This window comes from Sordaria macrospora, chromosome 2 (genome assembly GCF_033870435.1).
Source record: "Sordaria macrospora chromosome 2, complete sequence".
NCBI lineage: Eukaryota > Fungi > Ascomycota > Sordariomycetes > Sordariales > Sordariaceae > Sordaria > Sordaria macrospora.
Window position 1 is genome coordinate 4,094,559 of NC_089372.1, and position 17,074 is coordinate 4,111,632.

Sequence of the window (17,074 nt, forward strand, 5' to 3'; positions counted from 1 at the left end):
TGATTTCTCTTTGAGGAAGTAACGACTGAACATTGGCATGGGCAGAGCTCAAGGTACTTACCACCTTCCACAACTGTATGATAGGTGGGACAGGTTGAGCAAGGCGACCTGGCATGAAAAGTGTCATAAACTTTTAAGAACTCAACTCCTATCGCGAAAAGATAGGTATTGCGAATAATCTGCCAAAAAGAATGAAATGGACATCATCCGACAACGACCGGAACTAAACTCCGTCATCAGGCGTTCAAATTTCCTTGTATAACATTACCGTACGCCAAGTGTGTAAAACGTCCTGACAAATGCCGAGTCCAGGGGTTTGAATGGGGAAAGTACATCACCAAAGTTTGATCACTCCCATATGTATGTAAGATGTACCTACATATGAAATTACTTACTGTTCCAATGTTTGCTTGATATCCAAGTAATGCTCTAATGCTATGATTTGCCCGACCCGCCCCTCGCCGCCGTTTTTTACGATTTCACCACATCGCTTCCGGGGATCCAGGACGGGCTGCAGCCGAGATGAGAAGACTGCAGGCAGGCCAAAATTAAGTCCATCTCCGTTCAACGGGATACAGGAGGCTGTTTTCACGATATGTAGCTGGCAGGTGTAACTTCCGCCAGTTCCCACTTGACAGGAACATAGGCGTCGAGAACACCCAACGATAAGCGAGGAAAGTCGTACACTGGTCTACCGTCTGTTCATCTAAAACCCAAAATCCACTACGATACAGGTCCTCCTTCAGCTCTGGGCCGACGACAACAATGACATGAGCAATATAAACGACTGCAATTTAAGGTTGTCGTCTATAGAAAGCCAATCATCATCGTGATCATCAACAGGAAGATGCCGCTGACGAGATATGTGCCAAGAGTAAGACGTGTCTGGTTTGTCGCCGACGAAAAAGCCTCTCCCTAAACGCCTTGAAAGGCGCCAATCCCCGCTCGTGGATTTCCGCCTGGGAATTTACCCCTTTTATGTGCAGTTGAGGTAAGGCAAGCGGTTGTCACAAATCTGGCACGTGCTCTTATGTTGTTGTTATCGTCGGTCTGATCGTGAGTTTTGTTGGGTGAGCAGGGTCGATTCATGAGTGGGTGGCTGAGGGTCGAGGCGGACTAAACGAGATGAAGCGGCACGATGGCTGTTTCCAGGCCCTTTAATAATCAGACTTGGGCTTGTCTAATTTAATCATAGAAAAATGGGATCGAGGTAGGGTTGTTCCAAACGACGGCTTGTAGATGATGAGCGAATTGCCTATTCATAGAGAAACGCAAATGCAGATGGTAAGGGTAGACTCAAGTGAGACGCCTCGCCAGTAGAATCTCATCGTCTTCGACAAGAACCCGAGTCTCACAAAGAGGTGACCTAGGAATCAAAACGGATCATCAACATCGTCTGTCCACAAGAATACGCTAATGGGCATAATGTTGGGTCTGTTGGAGTTCCTCGGGATCTATAAATACAGTGAACATGAAACCCGGACAAGGAGAGGGAAGCTACACCTGATTCATCCGGCCCCTATCATCACAGGGCGTTTGCTGCTCATTGCTTGCATCAGTCTTCTAAGGACATCAACGCGGGGATTTCCGGGACCTTTAAGAGATTACATCCTCCTCAGGTCTGGCTACGGTTATCAGTCGTACCTAGGGTGGTGCCCGGTAGCGGATGACACTCGAACTGTCCAGCAAATAGAACAAAGAGATACCTAAGACTCTCATGACTTCCAAGCAAGGCAACAACTTAGGGGAAAAGGTACACGATACGGTAAAATAATCGAGAGGATGGACAGTATGCGGATCACAGAAGAAATCACATCCTGGATAGCGTGAAACACAAAGAAACAGCAAACTCAAGATGCAACAAGGCCACGGGCATGGAGTGAAGATAATCCAAAACATTGACATGTATATCTGTAGGGCTAAGCAAGCTCAAATGTGCTCGCCATCAAGTGATATCGACCTCCGCGCATACCCTTCAACCTGCATTGACCCTAGACGTTTTAGACAAGCATTCAAGCCATGTGATAACTGGCTTGCTATACCCTTGCGCCGCCAAGCTCAAACAGTCTCGCCTGAACCCGGAAAGGCCCTAGGAATAGCCTCAGGGGGTCGGCGCGGTCCTCTGGTGAGGTAGGAAGAAACCCTCTGTCCACGTAGCCCAAACGCCATGAAGCGTGAGATGATATGAACCATGCCGTCGGCTGTCTTTGGAGTCCATGAAAGCAACCGTTGCTTGATTATCCAACGCCCTTATCGTTCTTGAAGGGTGGTATGAATGGTAATCGCTGTCGAATTGTTGTAGGCTGGCCCTTTCGCTTGTGAATATTCGGGATCGTTGCTGGTGGATCGAGAGTCGTGACGAAATTGTGAAAGGCGACGGAAGGTGAGAAGCAACCGGGGTCACTTCGGATGTCAGTCTAAGAACCCTGGTGCTTTATTCCCACAATGCTAATACAAGGCAAATACCCAAACGCCATTCGCCGTTCCAGATTTACAAAACCATCCTGCCAGTAGAACACCGAATTATGTGAAGGTTCCAGAACAGAGCAACGAAGATAGAACAGTACTAATTCGAAACTCAGTTATCGACGAACTCCTTCTGCTGGTAGACGCAAGAAACCATGGCGTGGTCACGCTCATAGGGCTCTGTAGGCAATTGTTAGTCATTGTTCGCTCCATCAGCCAAAAGGGATGCGGTTGAACGTACCAAGAGTCAACTGCTCCTTGGGGAAGAACTTGTCCTCACGGAGCTTCTGGACCTCGGAAGCGAAGACCTGCTCAGGGGGAGCAGTGGAGTCAATGCAAGAAGCCTTGATAGAGATGAGAAGACCACCACCCTGCTTCAAGAAGAGCTTGGCGTTGATGCCGACAATTCTGTGTTGTGTTAGTCTCAGGTTCACAGAAAACCAAGGGTACGTAGAGGCCCGCTTACCTGGCCTGATCGGGCTGGGCAACATCGGCGAAGATGACATCGACCATGGGGAGGAGCATGCGGTAAGCCATGGGCTTACGGGCATCCTCGACGATAGGGATGACGTTGGTGCGGCGGGTAGCCATGTTGATGAGATCACGGCCGGAACGGTGAGAGAACTCGACGGCGTAGACGGAACCGGTAGGGCCGACAATATCGGCAACGTGGGAAACGGAAGTACCGGAGGCAGCACCGAGGTAGAGGACCTTGGAGCCGGGCTTCATGTAGATGGTCTCAAGACCACCGAGGATACCGGCAGCAAGCTTCGAACGGAAAGGGTTCCAGATCTGCAAAGTCCAGCGTTAGTCTTTGCCCAAGGCCACAAGCGGGAAAGTCTGGAAAACGTACGCGGTACTCAGTCTTGGTGGAAGCACCACCCTCCTCCTTGGAGGCGTTCTCGACGGAGATTCTCTTCTCGCCGTAGACGGACTCGCCAGGGACAAGGTTGACGGTAGCGAGGAGATCCTCCTTACCGCCACGAGCGACGAAGACGCCCTTGTGACGATGAGGCTCGACAATGACCTTCTTGCCGGCAGCGCCACCCTTAGCACCACCGCGGGCACCGCCGCGACCACCACGGCCAGGGGGACTGTAATCGTAATGTTAGTCAATGTCCTTTGAAGTGATCACAGATTTGGATATGGTAAACGTACCCGCCACGACCACGGGGGGCACCACGACCACGAGGAGCACCACCACGGCCACCTGTTAAGCCAATGTCAGTAACGCGTTATCGTCGAGGCGACTGTTTGTTGCCATCGTATGTAGAGTCGGGTGCGAGATGAAGTTCGACTGAAGTCGTCATCCCAATGCGAGAGGTCCAAAGACATGCATAGCGACCACGGGACGCAGCAGACTCGAGACAACTCGCAGGATAACGAACAGAAGCAACGACAAAGACGCAGAGACCGTTCAAGCGATGGCATTGAGGCCAAACTCACCACCGAAGCCACCGCGGCCACCACGGTCACCACCGCCGAAGCCACCACGGCCACCACCGCGGCCACCACGATCACCACCGAATCCACCACGACCACCGCCACGGGCGCCGCCTCTGCCACCACGCTCGAAGCCCATTTTTATAGAATGTGTTGGTATTGAGAAGTCGGAGTCGGTATAAGTTGCGATTCTGGGCCGAAACGCGTTGTAATGTCTGTCGTGCGAGGCACAATGGGTTTAGAGTTGTCGCGCGGCGCTGTCTAGAGACTCGGAAAAGAGCTTTTGCTGGAGCTGGGTGCAAAATTTCCTGGACATGGATTGAAGAGAAAAAAAAGCGGGGCATAGAGTCTCATCGCTGGAGCACTTTTTTTTCCGGTCGAGGCCTGTTGCCTTTGCCATTGGCTGTCGCCCTGGCGTGGCGGTTGAGGTTCTCCAACTTGTTGCGGAGGCTATCGTGCACGGCCGGCAGTCCAAGCGGCAGGCTGTTATCAGCGCTAGCACTTACTATCCCCGCGTGCACGTGCCTCAGGCAAAGTGACGGTCCGCACGAGCCACCTGCGCAGTGCCCACAGAGCCCTAATCGCGAAAATCGGTTTTTGTACGCCAAAATTGGAACCCATCACCACCTCCGAACATCACACTTGGTCGATTTCCCCGTCCTCTCATCGACAAGCAGGCAAGATGGTGAGTAAATCCCTGCGAAACCCGCCGAAATCGAGAATTGCCGCCGTTATTTTGCTTCAGGACAGTTTGCGGGCTTCTGTAGCCGAAATGACGACGAAATTCTCGATGGGCGACAATTACGGCTTTGCGAGCAATCCGAGCACTTGGAGGAGAGGGAATCGCTGACCGAGTCTTGTTCAAAATCGCAGGTTCGGTACGCTGCGACTGAGATTGCCCCGGCTAAGTCCGCCCGCTCGCGCGGCTCTTACCTCCGTGTTTCTTTCAAGAACACCCGTGAGACCGCCCAGGCCATCAACGGCTGGAAGCTCCAGCGTGCTCAGAAGTTCCTCGAGAACGTTCTTGAGAAGAAGGAGGCTGTCCCCATGCGCCGCTACGCTGGTGGCACCGGCCGCGCCTCCCAAGGTACGACTACTCGAGATCCACATGCACAAATACACCCGAACCGGTACATCATGCGACGACAACGACAAGGTGGAGGATGAATTGGCGGGGGAAAGGGGGGGAATTGTCATCATGATAGGACCACGATCGATCGACACGAAATCGCGAAACGAATGGCAGATATGGGAGACACGGTGCTGACCGTTTCTTCATGTAGGCAAGCAGTTCGGTGTTACCCGCGCCCGCTGGCCCGTCAAGTCCGCCGAGTTCCTCCTCACTCTCCTCAAGAACGCTGAGGCCAACGCCGATGCCAAGGGTCTCGACACTGGCAACCTCGTTGTCAAGCACATCCAGGTCAACCAGGCCCCCAAGCAGCGCCGCCGCACTTACCGCGCTCACGGTCGCGTACGTTAACCTCCGATATACTCCCCGGTTTCTGTTGCTGCGGCAGCAAGCAGACAACCAGCCGGCCATGGGCTAACATTCCGCGTTTAGATCAACCCCTACATGTCCAACCCCTGCCACATTGAGATGATCCTCACTGAGGCCGATGAGATCGTCCAGAAGTCCGAGTCCGTTGTCCGCGAGGAGGCCCACCTTACCTCCCGCCAGCGCGGTGCTCGCGTCCGCCGTGCCATCACTGCCGCTTAAATGCGCTTTGATAGCTAGGTGAATTGGACGAAGGGATGTTTTGATTGAGGGCTTCACTTTTTTTCCGGAACGGTGTACGCGAGCATGGCATTTTTCGGGTCAAGGTCACGATTCCAGGGAAAAAGGGGTCGGTCATGAATACTCAATAAAAGAATTTGAGAAAGCATGAAACGGCGAAACAAGCAATCATTCAAGTCCTGGCGTAATTGCCAACGGGACGCCAAACCTAATCGCGGGTTACCTGGGCTCTTTGAAGAGTGGCTGTGACGTACATGTCTGCCCCTGATGCAGAGCCGCTTGGTGTTCAGGTAGCTAGCCTTCCCGAAACGATACCCAATCCAGCATCTCCGAGTTCAGTTTGGATGTGCCTTTATTGCTGCGTGACAAGTGATGCTTGAGGAGAAACAGTTGCTTTTGTGCTTTCGCCACTTGAGCAAATCGGGCATTTGATAGTCATGGTTGCTATGATATCATACTCCTTTTACGAAATCTACTGCTGGTTATCTCTTCACCACCTGAACACCTCAATACTCCCAAGGACAGACCAGGGGCTTATATAGTTGTGATTATACGTACAAGTAAACTGATCCACCATTAATATTTGACTAAGGGGACTCTTCAGCCCTGCATCTCAACGTTTTCTGTCTCCCCACCTTTCCTTGCCCTTTGCTCCGCTGCCCTCTTCTCCATCTTCTTCTTACCCTGACTGACCCAGTCGTCATACGCACTTCCTCCCGCAGCCAGCTTCGCCGACACCACACCCTTGAGGATCTCTCCCGCAAACCCAACAAAGTTGTGTCTCCTCAGGGCATTCTCAAACCGCCAGGCCTCCCGCTTGCGCTCCTCGCTCGCCAGCAAATCCTCATCAGCAAACTCGCGCGCCCTGATCCGCAGGTCGCGAATCATAGCCAGCAGATTGAAGCGGATCTCGCTAGCGTCGTACCTGGCAATGCGCCGCTGCAGAACGTCCATAACCTTCTGCGGGAAGTCCTCCGGGTTACACGCGCCGTGGCTGATAGGCGCCGGCTGCAGACCGTCGAGCTCGTAAAGGGTACCGCCGATGGGCGAGTAGGCAATAAAGTGAAAGGCGTCCCCGTCCTCCTCGTCGGGCCGGCGCTGCGTCTCGTCGATGAAGGGACTGCTGCGCGCAAACGAGTTGTGTGTGTCGCGGATCAGCTCCGAGTTGGAGAGCGCCTCGCCGCGGATCTCGGCCGGCAGGGCGATGGTGAACTCGCGGAAGTCGCGAAGCTTGTCGCCGATGTCGATGTACCCCGCGTCGCCCTCCTGCGAGACGGACGGGTCCGCCTTGTTGAGGAGCACGCTCAGGAGCGCTTGCGTGCCGCACGCATTTTGGATGGTCTGGTGGGCAAAGAAGAGGCGCTCGCTGGCGTCGTAGTCGAAGGTGCCGTCGAGGGGCTTGTCGGTGCCTCGGTATGGCTCGTTCGTCGGGTACTTGAAGAGAAAGATGACACCGTAGACGGGATGAAGCTGCGCGAGAGCGTCGGGTTCTAGGGAGAGGAGTTCCTCGAATTGGACCCCTTTTACGCCGAGGTTCGTGAGGAGGTCGGTGAAGACGCCCTGAAAGTGAGCCGTTAATTATCCATCGTTCTTCTGGTGCTTGCGGATGTGCATCGGCGGGCAAAGTGAGGTAGGTGGGCAGATGGTCAACATACCGCATCGGACTCGACTGTGGACAAGTTGTTAGCTTTGAAAGTACTATAGCTGGCGTGTTAATGCCTAACTTACTAGTGTTCCAACCACCACTCATTTTGGCAAGAAGTTTTGCAGATGTCAAGAGGTGGTCCGAAGCCGTATGTGTTGGCAGAAGATGATGTATTAGGGAGAGGTTGCTAGGTTATGGCGGGGCTTGGAGCTGTCCCAGAATCGAGGGGTGAATCAGAAGCGCAGGACGGAAAGTAAGTTGTATATCGCTCGAAGATGTCTCAACTGACGCTTCGGTTACAGGGCCAGCTTCGTTATACAAAAGATCAAGTGTTCTAACTCCGTACGCCAACAACCTGGGAATTGCAAAAAGTCGCGGCGAAGGTTCAATGCGATGATGCAGCTCGTGAACATGCACCAAGAGCGATAAGATAAAGCAGGCCCTCCATCGACTTCGTCACTGTTGGTTATTTGGTGGAGCTTACCCCTGGCTTCCGACAGCTGTCAATGGTCCCCAACCAGCCGCCTGTCAGTTGTGAGGGCATCGCTCCTCATGCATCCTTCAGTCTTCACAACTCTCAACCCGAAGCTCAGGAACTAAATGCTCGGGATCTGCACTTCTTGGGAACGACGACGCATATCAAGACAAAGACTCTTTTTTCCAGTCGCTATCATCACAACTCAAAAGTCGCTGAAGGCTGAAGAGACCACTTCATCCACCGGAGCGTCTGGCTGTGAGATATCGTCCGATGTTTCCAAGCGTTCGTGCAACCACGGACGGTGCATGGAGTCGGACGCCAATAGACACTCACAACGGGAACATGATCCACAACACAGCAGCCATGGTCAGGCCGAAAGCAACATCAAAGATGGCTTTTTAGAAAAAAAAAAGAAAAAAAATAATGACAAGAGTGGGATTCGAACCCACGCCTATTTCTAGACCAGGAAGCTCAGAAGAGCGAGTTCAAGTAGACCTGAACCTGGCGCCTTAGACCGCTCGGCCATCTTGCCGTTGTGGATATCAGATTTAGTGCAGCGATAGTGCTTATAATCGGTCTTTCGAAAGAGTAGGTTACCGCAATGGTCGAGTGGTACTTGCGCGCTCTTACTTTGGGGCAAGTGCAAGTTGCTGAGAGACCAGATGATACTCCTTCCATCTCTTACATGATGTTGAACTCAGGTCACGGTAGCTGCGTTGATCTAAACTTCCGACAAGATAGGAGCCACGACAAGGACACTCAGGATGCAGAAGTTCAGGTAGGCCTTTGACTGCTCAGTCATCGACCAAAGCTATGGATAAGATTACCACAAGTGTAAGATAACAAATAAAACGTATTTCTGCAAAGCTGTATGTTCGAGACCTGTGGTCAATATTCCTGAGCATTTCGGCATCAAAGGCGTTCTCACGTCATCCAGGACGGGGACAAGTTTGAATATCTGTAGGGTTTACACGGAATACCAAATTATAAACAGGTTCGAAACGTCTTGAGTTGGAGAGCAAGAGAAGAAACCTCGGCTGAACCAACCGGTAGCCCCAAAGCTCATGTTTCCAAACTGATCCTCAGATTTCTCCCAGGCATAAACAGAGAAATTGCGCAAAGAAGTGGGCGCCCTCCTACTTCACATACACGAGAAGCTGCGTGGAGACAATACGCTGATCGAGAGTGGTAGTATGTACAGGAAGGGTGTTCTTTCTGGAGATTTTGTGCCTGATATACCTTGTGAAGAGGCTGTTGGCTTCAATTTTCAGCAACAAATTCAAGGAGTGCTGGCCAGATAGAGTCGAGAGGATGTACCCCACGAATCGGACATTTGCCTGATTCTTTTCCTTCTGAGCATATCGTAGGGTCAGCATGAATGCATCGTCGAGGGTTCTTCCTCATTTTCCAAAGGATGACCTTCAACTACGACCATACTAGTAGAATCTGACCAAACGTATGTGGCAGGATGAGTTTTCCGAAGGCCATACACCTGCACAAGACGGCGAACATGAGCTGCGTTTTGATGGGGGGGGGGGGGGGGGGGGGGGGGGGGGGGGGGGGGGAAATGACACCCCTACATGTGGAAAGTACTTGATCTAGGAAGGCGCAATGCTAGCTTTAAGTTCTCCAAGAAGGTAATCCAGGCCGAGGACACTCGCCGCTGCAAAGGGCTTGTTGTCGCTGCATCGGTCATGTTTCATCAGTCATCCATAGTCAAAGCAGGTACTCACCAGATTTGAGATTGTTAAGATCGTCGCTTTTTGTTGGTCGAGCGGCTTCCATGATCGACTCGTTGCTGCCATTTTTGTCGCGGAGAGTAGTAGTAGTAGTAGTAGTAGTAGTAGTAGTAGTAGTAGTAGTAGTAAACTCGTAGGGAGATAGAAGATGCGATTGAGAGATTGGGCGAAGTAACCATTCCCATAGAAAGAACGAGAGAGAAAATCGTGTTACTCGACATTGATGATCACAGCGGGGCAAATTTGATGGGTTCCGTTTGAATTGGGCAGAACTCGAGGCATCTCAGCAAGTGGCTTTGGCAGACACTTGATCCGCGACCTGCCAAACTATCCATCACCACCCCAATCATCTTCCAGACAACACCAGCGGAAAAGTCATCATCCACATGTATAAGTTCCCATGGCTCTCTTATCCCAATTCCATCCACAGACATCATCTTTTTGAGGTTGAAGCTGACCCCAGACATATCACATGATGTCTGTCTTCCCCGCAGTCTTTGCATTCGCCTCGTACATTGTCTCAGTTGTCGCTCAAGGAGTCAAGCTGCCAAATGGCGGCATATAGGATCCTACAAATCCATAAACGTGTACAGTTGTCCCAATCGATAATCATAGGTCTTTCTTTCTTCTTTGGGTTTTTATCACTCTTTACCACTTTGGGTGGCTGGCAAGGCTGCGTGGTCATCCTGCATATCCATGTGGTTGCCTTGGCTTCCTCCCGGATAACCCGCAGTTCCGCGGACGTTACACTTTCCACAAGGCTCTCCAACTGTTGTCGAATATTGGTCAGAAATTGCAAGACATACCGGCGACACATCAAATAATGGGATCCAGCCAACGGGAACCGTCAAAAGCGCATCTGAATCTTTTTGTTTAGGTTGAATGACAGGTAACCGGGGGCAGTGTGAGGAGCCACACAGCCACTGCGCTGCCCTGCTGCCAGACCGCCCGCGGTTGAGCCCAACTTCTACCTTTTTTCTTTCTCTGAACCTGTACGTCGATATTCACAATATCTTCTCATTTACGTCTTTGCCTTTTGGTCTCCGAGGTGTATTTTCGCGGGCGAGTAGGCAGGACAGTACATCCCGCTTGCATCAACAGCTTCGAAACATCCGATCAGCTTGGTAGTTCGCAACCAGCTTCGGAAGACCGCGAGTGTCACACCCTTTATTCATCCAATCGTGTTTGCATTTGGAAACCTACCAAGGGCGCCGACACCACGAAATAACTCCATCAATCATCCGTCAGCCATCACCTACAACACCGACTCGCAGTGAGGCTCTGTGTGTGACCAACACGGGAGACTTAACAGTCTCAAGTGCGGTGGGCAACTAGCTCACTTGTGCTCTTCTGTTGGCGCCTCATCGTTCTTATCAAATTTTAATACCGGAATCAAATCAATTGCCAGTTACGCTGTGGTGCTGCTCGTATCCGGTCAGCCCTGCTGAACCTCGAGCGCTCATTTGGCCGGGTGCCTGGAATAAAGGGCGTCAACCATGAACTATAATGGTCAGGACCAGTGGTCCCCCGGACGGGCGCACACATTGTCAGGCTGGTCCGACACCCCAAATCAACGTCACACTGGCCAACAGGTCGACGAGGTGGAAGATCTTATAGATGAGCTTGGCGCAACAAGCATCGGACACCAACAAGTCTATGACCAGAATTCAGCATATCACACCCATACTTACCAACTTCCGGCATGTCAAAGTCTTCAGCAACATCCATACCCACACATGGTTTATAATCCCCAATCCTTTCCCAACCAACAATACCTAGTCTCACCATTTTCAAACCCAGCCCACCTGACACCCGGATACTCAAACACGGCATTGCACGAGCAACATACTAGTCATGGAGCTTTAGCCCAGACTCACGCCACAGGGCACTACACTCATAGAGCTCAAGGGAGTTACAGTGGAGGTGAGGCCAAACCAGGTCTACGCACGTTTGATCCTGTTCCTAATCTCTCTGTAGATCAAACCCAGCAGCATGCAGGGCCAGTTTATCAGAATCGCGCATCAACTTTCATCGACAAGGGAAAGCCTGTATATTTAGGAATAAGATCCAAGAACAGGAGTACTAGTGATGGAGGCAGAGACAAAGGTAACGGGAGAATCAAAGCGCACGGTAGGACTAACTCATCGAGGTCCGAAAACACCCAAGGCGATGTCGAAAGGGACGATCCATTTTACTTACTGGAAACGGAGCCACAAACTACCATCGATGGAAGTACTGAAACCAGAAGCCATTCGAATGAAGACAACGGCAAGAACCCTGAAGGTACGTGACGCACGAATGCCTCAAAGCCCACACTGACACTGAGACACAGCAGCGGATTATGTTACGTCGCCTCCATCAAGAACTGCTTTAAACAGCAATGGCCGCGGCGTTGGCAATGGTTTCAGTGCCGACGCCTTATCTCCGAATTATTCATCAGCTACGGCTTACGGGTATGCGAACAGCCAGCAGTCTTGGCCACAAATGAACCTCTCGTCTACGACTGTTCCGAGCCTCCCTTCCGGCGGAATTGATTACAGTCTGTTGACGAATAGGTCGATATCTGGACAGCTTGACCCCCGTGAGTTATCTGAAAAACGTGCCATAGGTAGCCACCAACTCTTTGCTGACACTCTCTGGCAGGCTACAAGGTCCACCCTTCTTCAAAATTTAGCCCTGGATCAGTGAGTACATAAGTTGTTATTTCCCGATTGATGGACATCATCTCATCATGTATTTCAGGTATTCAAGGTCCTGTGGTCAGAGCCCGCTGGTGTCAATCTCAATGAGCTTTCAGGCGAGATAGAGAGGGATAGTGTACAGGACCCCAGTCAGATTTTCTACTCGTCCATCCGGCGTTACATTGTAGTCGGTAATGACGAAGGCAACTGTACCTGTGTGTAAGTCAGCAAGTTCTTATCACAGCCTCCGTGTTATGGCATGCTAACACAGCCCAGACCTATCTTGACATACCTCAAAAGAGGATGCAGCAAAGCTGGCGTGAAGCCAAGGCAACACGGCATCGTTTATAATGCTGGAAGCCAGCCCCAGCTTCTGGAAGGAGAACCCCAGCTGGGTTTCAACCCGATACAGATCGAAATGGCGGACTCTCCCTCCGAGACTTTGACGATTGAGTCCCGAGTAAACTACTCAAAGCTTATGACGATCGAGCACAACTACAAGGTCTTCTTTATCGGCCGAGTCACCCCCGAGGACTTCCGGGAGATAGTCATACCGGCGGTCGACGCTTGTTGGAACGCAAAGAACCGAGGCACGACTAGCGATCACCAAAGACATATATCGAGAGGTTCGATTGAAAGATAGAGTGCTTTTTGAGGCTCTCGGTGACAGGTTGGACTGTTGGGGAATGTCGGGTATTTTGGTGCGGGTGCGTAGTGCGAAACGCACCTTTTGGAATAAGGAGAACCGGAGGAGAGCTCCCATTGGATACCCTTTTACCTGGCTGAAGACCAGCAGGGCGGTGTCCTACTATTAAGCTACCTCTGCTGATATTCTGTCCATTTTATTTGTTCATGTTTTGGATACGTTGCGTTCTGCGTTCGTTTTCCCGCTTTTTCTTTTTCTTTTTTCTTTTTCTTTCCATCTGGTACTTCTTGTGAAGGGCACGTTAAGAGGCAACACGCAGCGGATGGGATGCTGTGCTAACCTTTCCATGGTTACCCGTTTCATGTGAAGGGAAGTATGTTTTGTTTCTTTGAAGTTTGCAGCCAAATATAACTCATGATACGTTATCTCTCCTTTTCCATTGGTACTTGAATTTCCTTCCCAGCTTTATGAGTAGGGGGTTGAGAAAAAATCCCACCACACCGCAGCCCCCAAGTACAGTTAACACTCAGTCAGCAAGGTATGGAGTGGGTTCGTTCGGTAATGGATCTACAAGATACAAGATTGGAACAAGGGTCTACTTTGTGGGCTGTATTTACCTCTAGCGGTACTATAGTTCGCTGGGCCGGAGCAATCAATACCTCAACACGCAAAGTAAATACGGTAGGTAACAGGAGATTTAGACTCGAGCAGGTAATGTGTTTCGCAGACAACAATCATACCACTACCAGTCAACCGAGCAGTCCCTTGTCGGATCCAGAAACGAGCACTACACTAAGTCTGCTATCAAACATGATCCACGGTACCTTACGTATCGGGCATAGTCTAACAGTGGTGAAAGGAAAGAAACGGTGGAGCGAAACCCGCTCGAGTTGCCCGGCCCCTTCGTTTCGCACCAGCCAAGCAATGGAGTGAGTACAGGTGTAGTGCTTGTAGTGTAAATAACATGAAACGAACGAGTTATATACCGGCACAGGAACTGGTACTGCATGTACCGTAGAGGTATCCAGCCGCAGCCAAGATTGGGGAGTGGGCGGAAGGAAAGTACGACGACGATCGATGATCCCGTCCCACTTCCAGGGCACTTGGAGATGGACATGAGACATGGAACTCCTGTCCTTCTGGATCTACTTGGTGTACAAGCGGGTTGTTGATCACACCATGCTTGATTTTCCGGGGTGCAGTAGTGACTGAGGAAGATCGTTCGTAAATCGGTAGTTCCGTTTCCCCATCATCCCTTCCACTACTCACATTACATGCCTGGCGCTATGTTTCCACTGGGAGTGGGAGGCTCGTACGAAACAATCGCGTACTATAGGTCTTGGGTCGACGGTGATGGTCTGGTTTTATATTTCTTGCTGTGGATAATAGTATGTACGACTTGACAAGAAAGGGGCGGTCCTACCACGATGTCGTGGTCTTTCTGGTCCTTACGATCGGAGTAATCCTCGTGCTGTTTCCAGATTCTGGAAACTCCCGCCCCAGGCGTATTCTGTATTCCTGTGTGAAGGTGACACTGACACTGACACTTTTACTTGACTTCCTAGTCAAATGAATATTTACCTACCTACCTTTCTGGGGTTTACCTTTGAATTTTGGAAGTAAGCTTTTGTGGTTGACGAGGACTGCCCATCTTCTTCTTCTTCTTGCAGAGTGAGTGATGTGCGGAACCGGGGGGATATGCGATCATCTATCTCTTGTTGCTTGTCTGTCAGTTTCCTCCAGACAAGCCAAGCCCAAACCCTTTACACTGGTTTCTGTATTCCGTTATTATGCTGCATCTGCTTTTTTGTCCTGCCCTCGTTCCCCTTTTTCTGATCACAACTTGGAACTGTTGAGATCTTGATGCTCCCAGAGACCGAACCTCGGCTACCGTCTCGTGATCTCGAATTATCTGATCATCTAATCTCAACAGGCCAGCCCCTTTAGGCGGCGCCGGCGGATGCCCAAGATCCACCCGCAGTGGGGCTGATTGATAAATTTTGCTGATTGATTAGATTAGGTTGATCCCGGGCCACCCGCCGCCGAGCCCGCTCGGGGATCGTACAGTGCGAGCTCTTGTTTGTACTTTGTGGGCAAGTCGGTGCGCTGCGGTGCACTGAAGTGCAGAACTGCAGAGAGCTGTTAAGAAACGCCGAACTCGGAGGTTCCGATGTTGCGCTCTAGCGCCGTTTCTTTTGAGTGACGGCTCTAGGATCGAAAGGGGAGGGGCTCGGTTTCTGTTGTCCTGCTAGACCTGCCTATCAGGATTACGAGGGAATAAGAATCCGAGCAAGGAGGAATAGGGTAAAGTCGAGAACTCTTGATGCGTGATACAAGAAGAGAGCTCGTTGGCGTGATTGGACTTATCTGGTGCCTTCTCAGGTGGTGTAAGCTATCGTATGCATATAAGCATGGCGCTGAGTCGGCAATCGGTAATTCTGCACGAGGAAACTTCCAACCGAACTAGAATTGAGGGGAGAGATGTACCTAGAAGATGATGTTTTTAAGCAGCTCTTTCTCTCCAGGCTGGCTATACACTAGGGAGCTGTTTGAGGAGGGCTTCATATGCTCACCACCTTCATAAGCAGAAGAGGCCATCAACGTGCCGACTATAAAAATGAAGATCGCATTTCCCTATCCAGAAATGAAGAAGAGCATGTGCAAGTGTCTGGACCAAAGCTAGGGTGTTGGTTGCCCGGTGTCCTTGGCGACTCTGGGGAGAGTTGGTGTTATCCAGGTCGAGCCCTGTCTGGACGTATCAAGATTGCCGACGCTTGTCTTGGCTTGTTTGGCATGATCGTGGAAAAAAGTGGCGACATTACCTCTTGTCATTCACGGCCCCGGATCGGCTGGCTTTTGTGAAGGCCGGAAGATCTACCGGTTCTTGCTTTTCTCTGGTAACTCTGAAAAGGAAAGCGTTGCACCATCTGGGGAAATCGGTGGGAAACCGGTCTTGTGAGCAATCGTCTTGCAAGCAAGGCCTTGTACTCGGTCGAGGGAGGTATGATACCATACGAGATTACAGTCGCCTGAGGTCTTCCTTCGGAAAGACGGCAGGTCCATGGAGTCATCAGTCATGGACCGGTCCCAAGATTGATTTATAAAAGGGGGAATGGACGTCTTAGTAAAACGACGAGTAAACGGGATGAGGAGCGGTCAGAATCACCTGACACTCTGACAGCTTCTCCCGGATTAACCTTTCCAGGCTGGCCAGGCTCAATGCCAATCCTGCTCGGAGGGGAAAATCGAGAACCTTTCCATGGGGTGTCAGCGCATATATGTACATAGCCTCAACAAGCTGAGTGCAAGGCGTCTTGCCCGGCTGCTCGGTTTGTACAACCCCGTGCCTGAGATTCGACCGCCCGAGGCGCTGGTGCCGCCCTAATACATTAAGGTTCGTGGGGAATTGCCTAATCCGTGGCATGTCGCGGGAGGAACCTGGGCTTGCGGTATTTTGTTCAAGACATATATCTCCGGGAAACTGTAACGTTTTGGGGGAACATGTTCTTTGTTGAAGTCGGGCAGACACGGAGAACGGCGGGAGGGCGCTCGTTTGCCATCAACCACCAGCATGTGCGGGGACCCTCATGTCGCCATATCGGGGATTTGGTGGGCCAACCTGCCAAAACCGTTAACGCTTTCCCCGTGCGTACTGGGCTAGAAAATGGGCTTTGCGAACGGCATGCTCCAGCGGGTGCAGTGACTCCAGCCGGTGCTCCAGCAGCCCTGCATTATGACATGCAAATAATTAAAGATCGTGATTTCCCGTCCTTTTTCGTTGAGCTTGTGGCCACTGCACCCCAGAATCTCCCTCAGCTCCTGCCTCTTCCTTCAGACCGGGTTCGCCATTTCCACTGCGTTCAGTTGCCGGTTGTTCCTGGTTTCTTTTATATGTCCTGGTAATTCGCATCTTCCAATCCCCGCTTCTATCTCTACTTGCCATCCCGAGTCTTTGAGTTTTGACCTCTTTGCTTTCCATTCACAGACTTGCCCCAGGACTTTTTGTCAGCCAGCGCACGAGCATTTTTTATCTCGGGATCTCACACAGTGATTCGCCCACAGTGATCTAATCAGATCCGGAATCTTGGAATTTCACCATTCACCGTTCGGCCCGGCCGTTGCAACCTCCATCGTCACCACTTCCAACTCCCTATTTATTACTAGCCTCTGCCACCAAAACCGCTGGGTCTTGTCTACTCGCTACTCGCCACAGCGAATTCCGAATAGAAAAGAAAAAGCCT

At 51.2% G+C, this 17,074-nt stretch overlaps 4 protein-coding genes and 1 non-coding gene across 5 annotated transcripts; 2 read left to right on the forward strand and 3 right to left on the reverse strand.

Moving 5' to 3' along the window:
- Window positions 1–1,254: 1,254 nt before the first annotated feature.
- On the reverse strand, window positions 1,255–4,172 carry SMAC4_02563 (rRNA methyltransferase NOP1). The gene is made up of 6 exons (XM_003352080.2): window positions 3,913–4,172; window positions 3,625–3,676; window positions 3,320–3,560; window positions 2,933–3,258; window positions 2,708–2,874; window positions 1,255–2,646 (listed from the first exon to the last, which is right to left on the reverse strand). Exons 1-6 carry the CDS (start codon window positions 4,046–4,048, stop codon window positions 2,579–2,581), a joined length of 990 nt encoding a protein of 329 aa, XP_003352128.1. The 5' UTR covers window positions 4,049–4,172; the 3' UTR covers window positions 1,255–2,578.
- A 353-nt stretch (window positions 4,173–4,525) lies between these two features.
- SMAC4_02562 (60S ribosomal protein uL22) lies at window positions 4,526–6,003 on the forward strand. Its single transcript, XM_024655476.2, has 4 exons — window positions 4,526–4,594; window positions 4,783–4,996; window positions 5,193–5,380; window positions 5,471–6,003. Exons 1-4 carry the CDS (start codon window positions 4,592–4,594, stop codon window positions 5,624–5,626), a joined length of 561 nt encoding a protein of 186 aa, XP_024511359.1. The 5' UTR covers window positions 4,526–4,591; the 3' UTR covers window positions 5,627–6,003.
- Window positions 6,004–6,012: 9 nt separating this feature from the next.
- SMAC4_02561 (uncharacterized protein) lies at window positions 6,013–7,882 on the reverse strand. Its single transcript, XM_066089797.1, has 2 exons — window positions 7,344–7,882; window positions 6,013–7,204 (listed from the first exon to the last, which is right to left on the reverse strand). Exons 1-2 carry the CDS (start codon window positions 7,392–7,394, stop codon window positions 6,245–6,247), a joined length of 1,011 nt encoding a protein of 336 aa, XP_065946194.1. The 5' UTR covers window positions 7,395–7,882; the 3' UTR covers window positions 6,013–6,244.
- A 309-nt stretch (window positions 7,883–8,191) lies between these two features.
- On the reverse strand, window positions 8,192–8,299 carry SMAC4_13271. The gene is made up of 2 exons: window positions 8,262–8,299; window positions 8,192–8,235 (listed from the first exon to the last, which is right to left on the reverse strand). It is a non-coding gene; the product is annotated as a tRNA-Leu (tRNA).
- A 2,149-nt stretch (window positions 8,300–10,448) lies between these two features.
- Window positions 10,449–13,736, forward strand: SMAC4_02560 (uncharacterized protein). The gene is made up of 6 exons (XM_024655475.2): window positions 10,449–11,429; window positions 11,484–11,789; window positions 11,839–12,087; window positions 12,150–12,190; window positions 12,249–12,406; window positions 12,464–13,736. The coding sequence occupies exons 1-6, from the start codon at window positions 11,003–11,005 to the stop codon at window positions 12,828–12,830; spliced, it is 1,548 nt and encodes a 515-aa protein (XP_024511358.1). The 5' UTR covers window positions 10,449–11,002; the 3' UTR covers window positions 12,831–13,736.
- Window positions 13,737–17,074: the final 3,338 nt, after the last annotated feature.

Bases quoted from the DNA above. Each gene is read 5' to 3' on its own strand.
- SMAC4_02562 (XM_024655476.2), top strand. The intron at 4,997-5,192 runs GTACGACTACTC...TTCTTCATGTAG, and splicing joins CACCGGCCGCGCCTCCCAAG to GCAAGCAGTTCGGTGTTACC. The intron at 5,381-5,470 runs GTACGTTAACCT...TTCCGCGTTTAG, and splicing joins CTTACCGCGCTCACGGTCGC to ATCAACCCCTACATGTCCAA.
- SMAC4_02560 (XM_024655475.2), top strand. From the start codon at position 11,003: ATGAACTATAATGGTCAGGACCAGTGGTCCCCCGGACGGGCGCACACA. The intron at 12,088-12,149 runs GTGAGTTATCTG...ACTCTCTGGCAG, and splicing joins ATCTGGACAGCTTGACCCCC to GCTACAAGGTCCACCCTTCT. The intron at 12,191-12,248 runs GTGAGTACATAA...CATGTATTTCAG, and splicing joins CAAAATTTAGCCCTGGATCA to GTATTCAAGGTCCTGTGGTC.
- SMAC4_02561 (XM_066089797.1), bottom strand. From the start codon at position 7,394: ATGAGTGGTGGTTGGAACACTAGTAAGTTAGGCATTAACACGCCAGCT. The intron at 7,205-7,343 runs GTACTTTCAAAG...GCTCACTTTCAG, and splicing joins GCATTAACACGCCAGCTATA to GGCGTCTTCACCGACCTCCT.
- SMAC4_02563 (XM_003352080.2), bottom strand. From the start codon at position 4,048: ATGGGCTTCGAGCGTGGTGGCAGAGGCGGCGCCCGTGGCGGTGGTCGT. The intron at 3,259-3,319 runs GTACGTTTTCCA...TGGACTTTGCAG, and splicing joins CCACCAAGACTGAGTACCGC to ATCTGGAACCCTTTCCGTTC. The intron at 2,875-2,932 runs GTAAGCGGGCCT...AACACAACACAG, and splicing joins GCCCAGCCCGATCAGGCCAG to AATTGTCGGCATCAACGCCA.